At 42.6% G+C, this 18,985-nt stretch overlaps 1 protein-coding gene across 3 annotated transcripts in view; it reads right to left on the bottom strand.

The window, feature by feature from the left end:
• Window positions 1-2,412: 2,412 nt before the first annotated feature.
• ADNP (activity dependent neuroprotector homeobox) overlaps window positions 2,413-18,985 on the bottom strand; it is a 45,693-nt gene continuing 29,120 nt past the window's right edge. For all 3 annotated transcript variants that reach the window (XM_075350600.1, XM_075350599.1, XM_075350601.1), the window contains exons 3-5: window positions 11,413-11,529; window positions 10,569-10,661; window positions 2,413-5,855 (exon numbers count right to left, since the gene is read on the bottom strand). In XM_075350600.1, the coding sequence (XP_075206715.1) occupies window positions 2,790-5,855; window positions 10,569-10,661; window positions 11,413-11,520 (3,267 nt within the window). In that variant the 5' untranslated portion in view covers window positions 11,521-11,529 and the 3' untranslated portion in view covers window positions 2,413-2,789. The remainder of the gene's footprint in view (window positions 5,856-10,568; window positions 10,662-11,412; window positions 11,530-18,985) is intronic.

Below are 18,985 nucleotides of genomic sequence, written 5' to 3'. Positions count from 1 at the left end.
GTAGTGGTCAGCAGTGATGAGTGAGCATTACAATGCACAGGTGCTTGGTACTCCTGACGAGAAGCTGGGACGCTTGGTTGGGCTCGACTCGTGTAAAGAATATCCAATATAGAGAGAATGAAACAACCGCACAATCCAGCTCAGATCCAGTAAAAAACATCTTTATTTTAGGGTGGAACTGTGGAAGCGCGATTATACGCGAAACGGCTATCGTCCTGGTAGGACCTGCACCCAGTCTTCAACCTGCTTTTAATATGCACCTATTCGGAAAATAAAGAAGTTTTTTACCGGATCTGAGCTGGATTGTGCTGTTTCATTCTCCCTACATTGGCTACTGAGGCTCCTTATCTTTTCAAGACGCACCCAGGATCGGTGAGTGAAATGGGATTTCCGTGAGATGTCTATTTTCCCCAGGACTATTGTCAGGCTGGTTGCGGCGGTGCAGAACAGTCTTTTTTTCTTTTCTAACTCGTGTAAAGAATATATTGAAAGCCAAAGGGCAATGCTCAAGGTCCCCATTGACTTCCATTATACTCGGTACATAAATCAAGCCCATCTGAGTGTCAGACTGCTCGTTACGAGAACGCAATCATGGTAGTGCTGGCTCTTCACTAGTCTTACCTAGAGCACGCACAGATTCAGATCTCTGGTCAATCTGCGAATGCGCAATCACCAATGTCATTTTACTGAAGAATGCAAGGAGATAAATCTGCGCAAACACCACCCACAGTGAGGATATCACAAACCTTAAGGGTATGTGCATGTGATCAGGACCCGCTGCATCCTGGACGTAACGGGTACTGTCCTGCAGGGCCGCAAATCTCCTCAGCTGCTCTTGCCCAAGATCCGGCCTTGGGCAGTTACTGTCTCTTGCTGTGTTCTCCCTGTGGAGAACACGCGTGTCTGCGCAGCAAAGAATTGACATGCTGCGGCTCAGGAAGCCACACCGCAGGTCAGTTTTAACTGCTGGAAAAACAAGCACAGTGGGCATAGGATTTCTAGAAATCCCATCCACTGTGCTTGTACTGTACAACGCAGCGAAAAACACGTGTCCAAAACGCTGTGGGCAAACAACCTTGAAAAGGAGGCACATACAGACATCAGAGGCAGGTGGAGGGCCCAGGACAGAGCCCCTGCCCACAGTCCCGCCAAATGTACTGAAAACTTATTACGCCCAGCACTGTGAAACCTTTGCAGAGTGTCAAGGCTCGTAACGACCGCCCCCCAATACAACCTTCAGATCGGCAGGCATAAATGCAATACTGTAAAGATTAAGCTCACGATGTAATTTACATATCTCTATCTGTGGAGGTATAGAGTGCTAATCTAACACATTCCTCACATATCCATAGAACCGAGCCAAAGATTGACATTAAGCACAATACAGCTTTTTATTTAGATGCTTAAATGAATACAAAGGGAAAGAAAGATCACAAAATACTACTACAACAGTGTGCCAAATATTAGATGGAATAAATGAACATCACTAGGTGGGCAACTAAATATACTAATAACGAAAATACGGCATTGTGTTTTCTGGTTTGATACTTTAAACACAATACATATTATACAGACCTATACCTTAGAAAGGTATCAGAATATGTCGACTAGCAAACGTGTGTTTTATTTATTTTTTTTTCCTCTTTGCAATGGAGCTCCCTAGTTTAAAGCGTGCCGGCCACTTACAGACAGGGGAAGTGTGATCCACCACCCAGCCGATATCATTAGGGTTCATTTATCATCACCCTCACCATCACGCTTGGGCTTCAATCCTTCCCAAATGTTCACTCCGCCGAATGGTCACCGCGGCAGGAGGCTAGCACCGCGCACGCTTTATTATACTGTTACCTCTCTTCCAGGATACTAGGTTTTCCATCAGCTCAATTTTTTCAGGGTTTGGGGCAGCAAACTAAGTTATCGATTACAATAGTCCAGATATATTTATATGACCGTCTCCGTCTTCAGATTGTACAGATTATGTGCAAAAACCCAAGTTCTTCAAAAATTCATAAGTGTGTTTTTTTTCATATTTTTCTTTTTTTTTTGTTTAACTATAGCATTTTCAAGCCTTTCGCTAAGTAAACTAGATACAGCGTTAATTACACAGCAGGCCATCACTAAATTAAAAAAAAAAAAAGAAAAAAATCTATAGTGGGTACACAAGAACAGTTTGATAAGTCACTTTGAAGAAGTCTAAAATACTGTACAAATATACATTTTACCTATTCAGAATGAATTCATGACGAGGGTAGCAAGAGGGGAAAAAAAAAAAAAATAATGGAGTATCCCAAAAATCTGTACAGTGAGCCAGAAAATTCTGAATAACCTGCAGAGGGGAGTCTTGTAGTTCAGAGGGTGGAAACCTGGCGCTCTGTGAGGTTTGCTGGGGTTTCTCTGCATGAAGTCTTTTGCTTTTTTATTTTATTTTTATTTTTTTGTTTTAATTTTTTTGTAAGAGAAAAAAATAGAAAAATAACATGATTAACTAATAATGATGAACATCATGGGAAAAAACTCAAAAGGGAAGGAAAAAAAAAAAAAAAAAAGATAAAAACACATCTGTGCATTTTGTATCATCCAATGTTACGCATCACATCGGTATGTGCCAAATGCAGGAGGACAGAAAGCCATCGAAACCGAATGGTGGATATCCAAGCGTCCGACGTAGTCACCGTGCAGGAGGCCCACCACAAGGAACAGTTCGCTGGGGTATATAGCTCATCAGTCCTGTTGTAATGAAAACATCAGCTACGAGGCTGTACACACAAGTGGTATCTAAAAAGTTTCACCTATACGTGTTGGCTACTGAGTCCTACTCCTTGTAGACTGTTGTGCATTTTGTCTGTAACAGTCACGTTAAAGTGATCGTCGTCTTCTCGGTCGTTTGTGCTAGTCTGCCATTCCATTGGTTTCTCCGGCAAGTTTTCCTCTTTCACGGACATGTTGGGTAATGAGAGAGACTTCTCTTTGGACCAGAATTCATCGGCTTTGTCGTGAGAGTTTGTTTTGCATTTGACTTCCTCCTCGTTGCTCTCTACCAACTGATCTTTTTCGATTTCTTGGCCGTTTTCAGTATCTTTACTGTGGTTGGAATCGTTGATCTGAATTCCCTGCTTCACTTCCGGATTGCTGTCCTCCAAGTCCAACTCGGGCTTGGACTTTAGAGGCTCCCTCTCCGAGATCTTGTTCTTCGGCACAGGGGAATCTTCCACCTCTCCGTCATTGTCAGAGCTGTCCAAAACAATTGCATTAGAATGGTCGTTTACCTTTGACGGAGTTTCAGCATTTGGGTTTCCTAGCGCTTCCACGGCTTGCTCTGAAAGACTTGTGTTGGGTTCCGAAGTTGTGGATTTAACTTCCTTCTCCGTGGTTTGCTGAATGACACCTTCACCCGAATCTTCTGCTGCAATTTCAGAGATATCGGATGAGCTCGACTCGTTTAATTTCTTCTTGTCCATTGTTTTACTCGCATTGGGTGCAGATTGACTTTCATCGATGTTCTCAAACTTCCATTCGTCTGCAAAGTCCATCTCGTGTTTGACTTTATTTAGCTCCCTCATGTTGAAGCCCAGCAGAACATTGAGCTTGTATCTCTCACAATCTCTAGTGCACTTTTTCCTTTTGTTACTGAAATGGGAAGCTATGTCGTTCTTCCATAACCACAAACTGGCTGCCAACTTCTCAATTTCTCGCCTGCCTGCATAGGGCTGCATGTTGAAGTATTTTGTAAGGAATGTCTTTCTGGATTCATAGGAGTCATCTTCATGGCCCCTGGGGTCCAGAGCCAAGACCACTGGATCTTCAGGTTTATCATCTAAAATAATTGGGGCATCAGGGTCATCGTCTGGCCTTCTCCTTTTGGCAAGCGATAAATCGATAAAGTCATTGGAACGTTTCATTGAAGGTATTGGTTGACCAGGATTTATTTTAATGGTACCACCCATCTTCTCTTGCCCATTCTGGGTCTTGCCTACCCCTCTGCAATGTACGAGGTGCAGCGTAATAGTCGAAGCAGTCATGTTACTCGTGTACACGCCTAGACAATGGATGCATTTGTAGGTGAGCTTTTTCTCAACAGGATGGACGGTCTGGATGACTTGATGTCTTTCCCTCAAATGATGTGCAAGGGCATCAGAAATGGGACCCTTCAAGATAGAAAAGCAAAGAGGACAAAGGGTTTTGCCTACATCTTTCTTGTACGGCACAGCAGTTTGTGGGATGTTTTTGGCAGGTGGTTCTACCTTCTCTACAGTCTTTGCTTGAGTTTTTGGAGGAGGAGGCGGAGCAGCAGGTTGGTTTTGCGCGTGGTAAGCTACAGATTCGGCCGGGGCGTCCCGCAGGTTGTACGTTGTGACCAATAAATGGATATTGGTGTGGCTTCCTTGCTGTAATGTAAGATCGAATGTCAAAGTGGAATCCGTTTTTGGAGCCATTTCTTCATCTGCATGAACCATTCTCATATGGGCTGCCATTTTCTCGACGTCGTTGAAAGTTGATCGACAGTAAGGACAGGAGAGGCCATGGATCAGCATGTGGTTTAGCAATGTGTCAGTTGGCAAGTATCTGTTACAGTATAAGCATTTGCTTGTGAAGTTATGTATTTTCATTATGTAGTTAGCCACTGCTGGAACCTTTTCCGCCTTGTGCTCCTTTTCAAAGTGAATGCTGTACACATTTTCTGGAAATAACTCGTTGCAAATTGTACATATCTTCCACTTTTGGGTGGAGGAAGATGAATTGGCGGCTGCCGCTGCGGCAGCAGCTGCTGCGGCAGCAGCCGTGCTGGGTTTTGCACCAGCTTGAATCAGGCCACGAGACGCCACATGGGTTGGAGTCATGGAGGCCGGTTTAAGATGACCACCTGAAAGGCCAGAGTTGCCAGACTGAAGAGAGTACCTTAAAGGAGCTTGCGATCTTTGCTCATTACTAAGAGAGTAAGATCTCATGTTTCCACCAGGGAGCATCTGCTTCATTGACTGGGATTGCTGGGGCATAGACACAGTGGCATTGCCACCCATTCCTAATCTCATCTGTTGCCCGACAGGGTACCCTGAAGACATGCCTTTCACCCCATAACTATTCTGCTGCATGTGTACATTGGACATCATGTTAGAATTCATTGAAGGCTTTGGTATTGAAAGTCTGTTCACCATTTGTTGAGAAGGAAGAGTTCTGACATTTCCTGGGGACATTGGACCCATTCTTTGTGGAATGCCCATGGGTTTTTTATCTTGTGGCTTTGGAGCTATCAGCATCAATGGCTTGGATCTAGGAACGACCACATTTGTATGTCCTATCATTGCCGTCACTTGGTAGCCAATTCGCTCGTGGTCTTCAATTACATGCTGAACTAAGGTTTCATATGTGTTCGGCATAAACAGGCATCGCTTGCAATGAATGCCGCAGTCATTTGGGTTTGCCCCTTTCGGCACGGCACCATTCAGCGATTTGTCACCACCCTTTGCAACGTATGGTGCTGCGACATGCTGGAAGTGCTCCCTGTAGATGTGTTTTCTCACCACTTCATAGAGAGGATCTCTGTAAGTGCACTTTTTACAATAGTAAACCGCTTGCTCCACACTGTCGGCAGTCTGCTTAGGTTTAAGGCTGTCGAGCTTGTTTTTATCTTTGAAAGAGCTGAGGACTGGGCTGGGCTGAGGGTTGGGTGCGTGGAACACCTTAATGTGCATTTCCAAAGTCTTTCTATCTCCATTGTAGGTACAGTACGGACAGTTCAGTAGTATCCGGTTCTCAAAGTCTTCATTGTGGACGTTTCGAAAGTGACTTTTGTAAGCAGAAAAGAACTTTGATGAGAAAGGACACTGGCTGCAGCAGAACTGTTTGTTTCTGTAGTCCTATAACAAAAAGGGAAAAGAAAAAAAATAAAATTTAGCAACAGCACACTCACATCCGGCTCTATATACAGTACATACACATAGGCAACATCAACTGCTGAAAATACCAGAGCACTGTCAAAATTTAAGAGATTATCCACTACTCAGACAATCCCTTTTCAATGAATGTTTCCTCCGCCCCCCCACAAACACTTATACTCACCTACGGTGCTGTTCCAGCAGTGTGGTCATCACCTCATTTGGATGTCTGATTTGTCCGTAGGACGGGACAATGAAGTGGCCACTGATTAGCCACAGGGATCACATGAAGTAACAGTGTTACATGAGCCCTGGGAGAGGCAGTGTTGACACTGCTGGAACATTGGAGAGTATAAGTTATTTTACTGGTGACGTGACATGGATTAAGAAGGGTCTGTGAGTTTTGGTCAACCCCTTAAAGTCAAGGAAAGTGTGTTTGGGGTCATTTGCCTATTCACATCCTTACAGCCAATTCCCTCTGCCCTGTGTTTGAAAATACAGATGTCAAATCATATCCCATTGGTTTTAAAAGGGAATGTGTCAGCAGGTTTTTGCTATGTAATCTGAAGACAACATGCTGGAAGGGTAAATACAGGGATTTCACCCATGTGTCTTATCACCAAGTGTGTTTTTGTTTACCTACGATATTAGTTTAAGCTTCAGTAGCTTTCTCATTAGTTGGACTGAGGAGCTCAAGTCAGACTCTGCCGCCCTCTGTGATTAGCAGCTTCTGTCTATAGAAATATGCACTTAAATATGGGTGCGGGCAGCTCTCCGCTGTGCTGCTTTGCTAAAACGGAAATCTGTGTGTCAGAACGGCTGCACCCAGTAATTAAGTAATACATCATTGGATTCAGGGTCTCTTTCACTACATCTTGCTGCTTAGATGAGGTAGCAAACACCTGCTGACAGATTCCCTTTAATAAAAACAGTAATAAAAAATACTTCTATACCTCAAGATCTAAAGCAGAGAATTAAATTATATATACACATTACAACACTAACGTTTTTTCAGTTCTCGGGATATTTATGACCTAGCCACAAATATTGCGTAAGTGAAGGTCAAACTCTCCCACCAAGCAGATGTTTGGTGTTTGGTTTTTTTTGCCCCAACTGAATGGAGGAGGAAGCACAGCTCCTTTCACTGTGTGGTGACTGTTGTAGAGAACTGCAGCTCAGTTAGATCCCTGGCTAGTTGGCCCACTTAGCATGTTATCACACCTATGGGAGCGTGTGAACATGCTTTACAACAGCCAGCATCAAAGCAGCGCAATACAAAACCACGCATGTGCATGGCTTTGTACCAATGGGCTTGTAGCACTTCTGGTCATGCGCACTACTCAGTAGCCAGGTGTATGTGTCCCGGCTTCAGAGAGGAGTAGTGCACATGACCGGAGGTGCGGGCAACTTCCGATCATTGGCAAGTGAGCTTCTTTGAAACTGGAACGCATACACCCGGAATCAAAGCAGCTCAAAGTTGACATGTACAAAGCCGCGGGCATGCACGGCTTTGTATTACACTGCCATGACACTGGCTGTTGTAAAGCATAAAAAACAAAAAAGCTAGCAATGAATGTGCACTACAGCACTGAAAATTCCAACTGTACTTATTATAAATTTGAGATTTTTGGCAAAAAATTGCAATTTCTTGAGCCACCCTGCCACTCCACGGCAAATCTCATTTGGGGCAGTCCTACACTAAAATATTTTTATAAAGTGTGCCAAACGGCCTCACATATGAATAGTAGAACTGCTCTTAGCAGCACTCACCTGGTCTATTTCAATCCCGTACCCATGACTGAGTCATGGCTGTGGGCGGGACAGGTCCAAGCAAATGCTGCATGAAGTAAATAGCCTGTGGACAGGGCCTGATGACTGAATGTGAACAGTCACCAACCGCCAAAATCTAGACAGGTGGAACACATCCCAAATTGGGGTGCATAGCAAGGTGGGTGTCAGCCACCGACCAGTTCAATTTTATAAAAATATTTTAGTGTAGGACTGACCCAAATGAGATTTGCCGTGACGTGGCGGCTCAAGAAATTGCAATTTTTTTGCCAAAAATCTCAAAATTTTTATAATTACAGTTTGGAATTTTTAGTGCTGGCTTTTTTGTTTTTTCTTCATTGAATTGGTTGGTGGCTGACCACCTTGCTATGCACCCCAATTTGGGATGTGTTCCACCTGTCTAGATTTTGGCGGTTGGCAACTGTTCACATTCAGTCATCAGGCCCTGTCCACAGGCTATTTACTTCATGCAGCATTTGCTTGGACATGTCCCGCCCACAGCCATGACTCAGTCATGGATACGGGATTGAAACAGACCAGGTGAGTGCTGCTAAGAGCAGTTCTACTATTCATATGTGAGGCCGTATGGCACATTTTATAAAAATATTTTAGTGTAGGACTGCCTCAAATGAGATTTGCCGTGACGTGGCGGCTCAAGAAATTGCAATTTTTTGCCAAAAATCTCAACATTTTTATAATAAGAACAGTTTGGAATTTTTAGTGCTTAAGTGCACATTTAGTGCTGGCTTTTTGTTTTTTTTCTGTTGTAAAGCATGTTATCACGCCCACTGGGGAATGATAACATTCTAAGTGGCCGACTAGCCAAGGAACTAACGTCCCTGCGACTAGTCACAGCACTTATTAGCATCTCATAAACGATCTTTAGAAACACTTTTTTTAAAGATCGGTTTATGTATGTTACTAGATGCGGTGACTGTTAGGCAGGGATTCTAGATATGAACCAGAACCTGCCCATGGATCTGGGTGCACAGGGGCCCCGACAGGTCCCCTTTAATATGTAACCAGCTTCAAGGGAATCCGTCTCCTCCAAAAACACCAGTTACCTGCAGACATAATGGTAATCTACAGAAAGTGTTTTACATCATGTGGGAGAGTCATTTTTCCTTGCATCCGGTCATTTCTAGTCACTGGGGTGGGGCAGGAAGCTGCTACAGTCACTGCTCAGTACACAGTGTAAAACCAGTGCACTGCACATTCACCGCTTGATATGCGGCCTGTGTGTGCAGTGCAGGCTGTAAATGTGCTGGGAGTGGTAACAGCCACGCTCATTCTGTAATAAGTGGGGACTGAAGCCACGCCCTGCACCGCCCTGATCACTGGAAGAGAGTGGCTACAGGGAGAATAAAAACTCACTTTTCCCCTCCAGACGCTGCTCCAGTAAGGCAGCCAGACATGATATAAATGCTATTACCAGCAGATATCCCCTATATCTGCATGGAAATAGCATTTCTGGAGTTTACAGGTTTTCTTTAAGCACAAACTCAAGGAACAGATTGTGAATGTAGTAATTCAGCATGTGTGTACATTGGGGAAAAGCAGACCAATTAAAACAAGTACAATGCAGCGCCACCATTATGCATTGGAGCAGACTGAAAGATATTTTTGCATTTCTGTAGTAAAAACAAAAAAATATGGACTTATTCCTATAAATATTCGTCTTGCATCCCCATCATAGGTGTTTGAGAAGTTTGGCTGAGACACAGCTGGTAAGGCAAATTTTCATAGACGTGATCATGTGCTGTACAGTGCTTTCTAGGACTACAGCAATACTTAATTTAGCAAAATACTTACTGTATTTTTCAGACTATAAGACGCACTTTTTTCCCACAAATGCAGTGAATAAGTACGGTATACTCACCGGTCACCGTTCATTGCAGCATCGCAATGTCCTCCTGTCTGCTGATCTGTGAGGAGAGCGATGCACACAGAGATGACATCACTGTGTGCATGGCTCCACACACACACACATCAGCGGGCCGGCAGACAGGAGGACATCGCGATGCTGCAGGGAACGGTGACCGGCTCCACACAGAGAGGAAGACTAGCGATGCTGCTGGAGTGAGGAAAGGGGAGTATAAAACGTATATATATATCTATATCTAAGGATGGGGATCATATACAAGGCAGGAGGATCATTGCCAGGATGGGGTACCTTAGTAGAGAATTTGGGGACATTACCCCCATAACAGTGTCAGCAGCAGATCCTCACCCCATAATAGTGTGTCATGACCACATTTTTTGCTTAAAATCTTATTTTCCTATTTTCATCATCTAAAACCAGGGTGCATCTTATAGTCCGAAAAATACGGTATTTGTTTACGCATTTTATTTTGGGTTTAGGAAACATCAAAATAAAAAAAAAACAAAAAAAAAAAACACAGGCTCCACTTCATTAAGATGTGTTTTTCCTGCCAGTCTTATTGAATTTGGATCACCGCTCATTAAGCGGCACATGTGTCTTCTAACTGGGACATGCCACCAGAAAGATTACAGGGGCCAGAGTGTAATATTTTTTATTTTAGCATGGAACTTTTACTACAAATGTGTCTGATGATGCCCATGTATTTATCTGACCGCTGACACCAGTAGAAAACAATTGAATCCTGATACACAGATTATTCAAGGTTTCGATAACTGAAAATTATTCACTTTTCCCAAGATCTCTAGCTAAGACACAAACCTAACCTGATCCCGTACAACTGACCCAGAGTATATTAAATGGGAACCACTAAACCAGCAATACGTCAGCTGGACAGCCAGGATATAAAGACTACTCCCTTCTCACTGACAGCAAGCTGAAAGATCAATTAAGACACTTTTTAAAGAACTTCATCATTTATTAAAAATCTATTTAAGCAGAGAGGTGCCATTTTTCCCCACAAGTACCTGATTTTTAGTGAGTGAGGGGTCCCACAGTCCTACATCATCCCATGATGTGTTCTTCAGGTAGAAGTCATTGGGTTCAAATTGTTTAAATTCCTGCAAACAAAAAACAGTGTATAAGATGTGTATTTTTAAGAAAGAAGAAAACTTTCAAGAACTGCAGTTGCACTAAAGCCCTTCATTGTGTGTGTGTTTTGGTGCAACAGGTGCCAAAAGTACAGTTTTAACACTGATTTTTTTTCTATTACAATCATACTTTTTTCTGGAGCATTTAATAAATTCTGATGATCCAGTGTCTTGATACATCTACTTTCTTCCTCTAACAGGCTTTGAATCTGAAAGAACCACCACTTTTCAATGGACCATACATTGGGGCTAAGTAAATTTCCCTGAAGTCACACACAGCATTGTGATATAGATTACACACATAAAAAATATATATATATATATATGTGTGTATGTGTGTATGTATGTGTGTGTGTGTGTGTGTGTGTGTGTGTGTGTGTGTGTGTGTGTATGTATGTATGTATGTATGTATGTATGTATGTATGTGTGTGTGTGTGTGTGTGTGTAAACTTTTTTTTTTTTAATTAAAAGAGAATTAAATCATTATTTCTACAATACTACTATATTACTAATTCACAAATAATTTTCTATCAGACTTTGTAAATGAAAACCAGTAATGGAGCAAACAAGGGTAGTATAATGGAAACCCACTTTGTTTTGCCTCACAAACCCTGAATATACTGCGAGTGATCGTGGCCTTTCTGCAGGCGATGGCCCATACAGTGGGGCTATATACACCAAGAGGTTCATTATCTGAGAAAGCCAACACATTAACACTCACGTCGACATGGTCTTTACAGTACTCCAGGCCAATATCACCCAAGATCTTCTTCACCATCTTCCTGGCTTTTCGCAAACTGCTCAGATTATTTACCGGAAGTTGGAACATTGTTGCTACCTGGAGGAATAGAGCGAAGAGCTACATTTAATAAAAAATGGATAAAATACAGAAGGCATACGCTGGTGTAGGATGGACAACATGCCCCGTATTAACATCTATTGGAATATGCCTCCAATAATATACACATTTTGAGTAAGGATCTCAATTGAAGCCAAACATTGGGGGTGGGAGACGCAATTTTCTGAGAAAACATATCAATTCTGCATTGCATAACGAAGACAATCAATACATTAAATGTAATTTTTAAAGGGGGTCTTTTAGTACTGGAAATCCTGGCCAATGGATGCGGATTGTTGGGGGGGGGGGGGGGGGGAACAAAAAACAAAACCCCAACAAAATCTGTATTAAAAAGGGAACCTTTCCCCAGGTCCGTGCCATGTAATCTGAGAGCAGCTTAATGCTTAATGTAAGGGCCAAGACAGATTCCTGACATGTGTCACTTACTGGTCTGCTTGCCGATATTTTTGAAACAATTGCAGTTTTCTCTGCTGCAGATATAGCAGAGCTCAGAATGGTAAGCTGTGTATAACCCAGTCCACGCCACTAATATACAGTGTAGACAGAGCTGCTAATCAGTGGTGGGGGAGGGGTTGGAACAGGAGGAACTTTTATAGTCCTGTAGTGATAAAACGCAGATTTTATTAAAACAGCAAAGCACAGCCAAGTAAGTGACATCTCTGGAATAAGGCTCTCAGCCCCTACATCGTTCATGATGCTTATAAATTACGTGCCAGACAGCTGCTGACAAAAAAAAAAAAAAAAAAAAAAAAGTGACTCATTTTCAGATGTATTGTTGATTCATGAAAAATGAACAACATTGTAATTAATGATGAGTGAGCACGCTCGACACTCGGCCAACCATTGGGGTGCTCAGCTGAGTATCGCAGTGTTCTCATATGTCGTTCTAGAAACATCCCAACACAAAGAGCCGGCGTCTCTCTTCAGTGAGTGAAGGGAGCCGGCATCCCAGCGAGAGCCGCATGCAGTCTCTCAATAGCTCTCACTGGGGGTAAAATCAATGTTTTTTGGATGGTGAGTGGAAATGCTCTGGTTATGGCTGGCTGTATGTGGGCGGAAAGAAACTGCGCAATCATTGACTTCCATTATACTTGTTACTGGAGTCCAGCGCGTTCCAGTGTTCAACCTGCTTGACTCCAGTAAAGAGCACTTTAGCGCCATAGTGTTCGCTCATCATTAATTGTAATATATCTTCGTAAACAAATCTGCTTCTGCTTTCTGGACTGATCATTCATTGTCAATTCACAGGTACAATGTGTCTTCAGATGTTCTCATTGCTGGGATAGGAGAGAACAGTTGGTGCTTATAAAGTTCTATGGAGAACCGTAACTGGAGAACTTGCAGCAGAATGTCTCAGCCTCTAGCTCCTCCATAGAATTTTAAAAGAACCAACTGTCTTATCTAAGTAATAAAGCCTTTCGGCTCAGATAACCACACATTTGCAAAATAACGTGCTATGAATTTAAACAAAAAAAAAACAAAAAAAAAAACCCTCTTACAAATGACACTTTCTAAAATCTAAAAAATGTGGGTAGTTCAGACAACACTGGAAGAATTACTATCGACAACATTAGGTCTTTATTAGCAGCTGTCCAGGGGCATGGGCTGCAGATGCACAGAGGTTTTAGTGTATAAAGGGGCACCAAGGTCTTACATGTAAGAGCACAGCAGTGCTGTAAATGGCAGGTGATAGTACAGAGACTGATTGCAGAATTGGGATTGGGGCTCTGAAGCTTCAAGCTGTGCCTTTGTTTCAAAGCATAACCATATACACTACAGCACTGCCGAAGCATGTAACCGTATCAACATGCCAACAGCATCTGCTCACAGGAGCCAAAACGGCACGCAGCCGTCAGATTGTGCATATCTGTCACTATACCATAGGTCAGTGGTGTTACATCAACTACTGGATACTGTTACAGTCTGTAAAAATCCCAGAGTATCCTGAGGGGTGAGGGATATAGGAAGGCAAAAAATAACTAAGTATTCAGGTAGATTAACCAGCCTAGCAATAGTTAATTGAAATTGATCTAATGATTCTTTGGGCACCATTTCTGTAGGCTACATGATGCACATTCTTGACATTAGCAAATATAGTAGGACCCAAACGATTGAGAAATACAGCGGCACCAAAGTCCACCTGTGCATTCGTTCAGTCCAAACACATGGAAGAACTAGCAGCCTAAGCAGAGACAGGTCTGAAAAGCTTAAAACACAAGCCATAATTATCACATAAATGGGTTCTCCGCTCTGAAAAGGCAGCCAGTCTGCATCAGCTCAGACACAGTATATGGTGGTGTTATACATCTCTACATGAACCATTTCCAATCAGCAAATAAAACAATCCTCCACCATAAGACGTCCAAGTGAAATGGGCAAATGTGTTGGGCTGAAAACTAGTTACATAGCAAAAAACAAAAAAAAAAAACAAAAACTTCTGAGCCCCATTGACTACAAACCAAGTGTGAAGAATAAAACAAATCCAACGCTGACTAGAACAGTCACCTTCTTACTAGAGATGGAAAACGACAAGTCAAGTGGTTGATGTACCTAGAAATTTGATGCTTTTTTTAGGCTGTTTTCTATAAGATTAGGAAGGAAATGTTAATTACGCACCACACTTGGGTCTGATCCGCCTTTATTTATGGAAGCTGGTCTGGCACTGAAGGTCAGTTCTGGCATAGTCCTGGCGTGTGTGGTGTCTGCTGCGCACGCTGGGACCTGGGCTGCCTTTATTCGCAGTTGCCTCTTTTTGCGACATGGAAGCGGATATATACAGGTTACAGGTATGTGTGCTGCAATATGGTTCCGCTTTTAATTTATCTAGGAGGCCGCATGGCACATGAAATACATAATATAGAGTAGGACCCCCCCCCCTATTGTGATTTGCTGTGAAGTGACAGGGGTGGCTCAAAGAATTGATCAATCTCACTTCGTATTATAGTACAGCTGGAATAAATCTGTGAATTTGCACTTTTTATATGATGCATGCCACTTCTCAGATCGTGCGGTTGATGTACCTAGAAATTTGCTCATTTTTAGGTTTTCTATAAGATTAGGAAGGATCATTTATCAAGCTAAATATGGCAAAATTCTCGTGAAATTAGCATCTAAAGAACATAAAAGATATTACGACTTCCACCCCATTTACTATGTAAGCCATGTCTGACAAGGGTGAGTGACCTGAGTGAGGGGAAGTGTGTTTTTTGGAACAAAGTAAAAAAAAAAAAAAAAAAAATTAATGGACAGTAACCTTACAGTAGACAATCTGGCAAAAACAGTTAAGAGAGAGGAGCCAGCACAATCTGAAATTGGCGTGCATCATATAAAAAGTGCAAATGCACAGATTTATTCCAACTGTACTATAATACAAAATGATATTTTTAGCAAACAACTGATCAATTCTTTGAGCCACCCCTGCCACGTCACAGCAAATCTCAATAGGAGGGGGTCTTACTCTATATTATGTATTTCATGTGCAATGCGGCCTCCTAGATAATGTTAAAAGCAGAACCATAATGGAGCACACATACCTGTAACCTGTATATAGCCGCTTCCATGTTGCAAAAGAGGCAATTGTGGATAAGGAGCAGCCCAGGTCCCAGCATGTGGAGCAAGCTTCTACACATACCAGGACTATCTCAGAACTGACCCTAAAGTTAAAAAATAATCCTTTATTTCATAACCATGCCAAGATAAAGAACTTGGTGTCCGAAACGCGTAGGTAAATCTCCTGGGATTGTTTTCCAGGTTAACGGGGGGGGGGGGGTCTATATAATTTTTTTTCACGTTATATGTGCGGCAGGACAAAAAGATTTTTGGAGATCCCCTGTTCTGTAAACATGGAGATATTCCCCATGCACCATCTAAAACGTGAAGTCTGGGGTGGTTCACATTGACGCAGAGATAAAAATGCTCTTTTTTTTTATATTCTTACGCTATATTAAAACAAAAAAAAAAAAAAAGTGAAAACTAGGATAAAAGTGTCTCTTAAGTCGAATTTTACATGGTCAAGGAACCAGACCGCACTGATAAAGATGCCCCAAGAAGTCTACATTTACAGAATAACTACTTATACTAGACTTGCTGTCATACAGAAGTGGATAGTTTTAGTAAATGGTGGAGGTCTCAGCTCTTGGACCCCTACAGATCACAGGCGAAGAACTAACACTAAAGGACACTATAGACGTCTGTGCAGTCCCCTTCAGTGACAGAAGTAAGCAGCTTGGCTTTTGGACCTCCACCGATCAAATACTACCATAGTGACACATTTCAAAGACAAGTCAAGCTTTTCTCATCTGCGCACTCAGCTTTTACATACCAGTCATTTGGCTGGTCAAGGTTACATGGTTGATTCAAACATGTCTTCATCCATAGGAATGGAGTCACACAATGCGTGCAACTCCCTTTGACAGCTACAACTGGTCAGTACTGACCTAAAAGACTGCAGCAAATCAGTGGTCACAACCAGGACTAAAGGCTAAACTGCGACATGGATAGCGCAACTCAAGTCCGGTGCCTACGGCCACCATGTTATCACAGAGCCATATAATCCTGGACTATGTTTTAGCTGTTTTCCTGTAAGCATTGTGTACATCAGTGTAATGAAGGACTAAAAATTAGGCTGGCCTAAGACATTAAAAGCCAGGAAGAGAGCAATGATACTGGCCAAAGTGACAAAAAAAACCAAAACAAACACATCCTATTGTGAGAACCCAAATGGCTAATCTGGCAATTACACAGTGGTGGATAAAGTCCTCCTTTTAGAAGCAAAAAAGACAAGAGAGACAGGACTGACTGCTGAAGTGTGATTATGTATGATCTGCTGCTACATGTGAAAAGGGAATGAGCAACAGGAACAAATGTTCATCACTGGGGCGCAGAGCAATAAAGAGAAGGAACAGAAGTGGAGAATCCTCAGGAATCTGACGTCCTGAATGACATTCAAGATCTTGGCTTTATGGTCAAGCCCCATGAACAACAAACACCCCAAATTTAGAGATCTCAGGTGTCTTCAAAATTAACTCATGTGTATGTACGAGAAAAAGTGCCATTACAAGGCCTATAACCTGCATTTCTTTTTTAAATCACTCAATTTCTAATTTTCAGCTGTCTGAGCTACTGGGCAGAGATTAGCTGCAATGTCCTGTCCTATACACAGCCATGAGGGATTGTTCTCTCCCGTCTCCGTGCAGCCCATGTTCAAAAGCAGCAGCAGCATGGAGGACCTTAACCAGCAGTCTGAATTTTTCAGGATCATGCAGGAAATACTGTAAACCAACAGAGGGGTTAATATCCTGTTGACCAGTTTAGCTCTCCGTCCACCGAAGAGGAAAGTCAGAGCCGATGGGCAAGACTAAGCAATTCTTTGTCGTACTGAACAGGACAAAGGGGAGAAGCTTCTGCTGCAGCCAGTTGTATTAGGCTATGTGCGCACATTGCATCATTGTGGTGACCACAAAGATTCACGTTTTTGGTCCAAAAAACGCTCCCTCGGAATGCATTTCTTACCGCGTTCTACTGGGTATTTACAGCGTTTTTGCCCAGTGCGTTTTTTAAGTCAAATCTAATGAATGGAAGGGCTCAAAAACATAGAAAGAATTGACATGCTGCCTCTTAGTGGTCACCACAAAGACGCAGCCAAAGAGAAGCTGCACTGTGCGGACAGTAAAAATGAAATCTCAGACTTTTCTGAGGAAGGAAATGCATGCAATTTTGGGACCAAAACTGCACAAAAATAAAACAAAACACAAAAACGCAGCATATAATGCAGCGTGTGCACAAGGCCTTACAGTCACACACCACAGGGCAGGGATACATGGCCAGTATGGTCACAAACTGTTTTGTGTAAACGCCGCTATATTTCCGTCGGTCTATATGAAACCTTCAATATAAAGCCTTGTTCTCTAACAGCCAATGTGTAGCAGAGACCGGGGCTGGCTAAGATATTGTAAAGAACCAAACAGACAGCACCCTACATATCTATGATGACGAACTGACACAGGAGAAGATTTACTAGTGTCAATCACAGGGCAAAGACATGGCCAAAACCAGAATGTAATACAGAATCGGTTTACACTGCTGGGTGCATTAGAGGGAATTCACCAGCACAAACAAAGCACAGGCATTCAGAGCACCCAGGGCCAAATAGTTCAATGCATCTTTCCACCTACTTGTTTTCCATCTATTTCTGACCTGCTTTGTCTCCCGTAGGGCAAGGACTCAATCAAGGAGAGTAGGGCAGGCACAGGAAGAAAACAAGTAGGTGAGAAGGTGCACTGAAATGCCCGGCCATGCCAGCTCTATTGCTTGGTTTCAACAGATATATTTTGTGTTGACAAATTACCTTGAAGAAAATTGCAAAATTCAGAATCTCTAAGATACAATAACGCACCATCCATCAAAAAAAACCAAACAGAACTGCCTCCATCTCTGCCGACTACTACATACAATGCTACAACTGAGCAACAATGCAGTGATACAGAACTTCACATTCAGATCAGTGGCATACTGTAACCATGGTAACCACCTCACTTTCTGGCGTCAAAAATTAGGCAGAATCCTGCACACGTCCATAACTAGAGTCAGGCAGGTGCTGTACACCTGGAAAAACCAATAATGTGTTAGTGTTTCATCTAATGGCATAAACAGTCAAAGTGGCCTCAAGTTATGCCAAATTCATCACAGCCAACAAAACGTGCAATAGATTTGGGGCCTTTGGAAAGGAGTCCCTTTTACCCTTACAAATCTTGTAACTTATTTATAGGGCAGCACGGTGGCCCAGTGGTTAGCTCTGCCTGGAGTTTTATGTGTCTCCCTCCTCTGGTTTCTTCCTACACTCCACAGACCATACTGATAGGGAACGTAAGCCCCAATGGGGATAGTGATAATGTCTGTTAAGCACTGCAGAATATGTTGGCACTATAAAAGCAAATATGTTAATCTGCTCTAAACATCTGGCATAAACCAATATTAATTTTGGAGCCATTATTCTCCCAGACTGCGAGGAAAAGATTGCGCATTTTTTTCATATGAAAAGTTAATCTAAAACAATACTTTGAGCCAGAAGTATGAGAGGAAACCGTTGTGCCAGCCTTTAAATGTAAGTCATTGCATGCAGCATGAGAGGTGTCTTTGAAGACGCATTCTTAAGGCCACATTACACGCAACGACATCGCTAACGAGATGTCGTTGGGGTCACGGAATTCGTGACGCACATCCATCCTCGTTAGCGACGTCACTGCGTGTGAAACATAGGAACGACCACTATCAAAAATACCATATCGTTGATACGTCGTTTTAATCTCAAATATCGTTGCTGCTGCAGGTACAATGATGTTCGTTGTTCCTGCGGCAGCACACATCGCTATGTTTGACACCGCAGGAACGACGAACAACATCGTACCTGCGGCCGCCGCCAATGAGGAAGGAAGGA

The sequence above is a fragment of the Anomaloglossus baeobatrachus genome, chromosome 5, assembly GCF_048569485.1.
Source record: "Anomaloglossus baeobatrachus isolate aAnoBae1 chromosome 5, aAnoBae1.hap1, whole genome shotgun sequence".
NCBI classification, from domain to species: Eukaryota; Metazoa; Chordata; class Amphibia; order Anura; family Aromobatidae; genus Anomaloglossus; species Anomaloglossus baeobatrachus.
The sequence above is the reverse complement of the archived record's forward strand: the minus strand, read 5'-3'. Positions and strand labels throughout refer to the sequence as shown.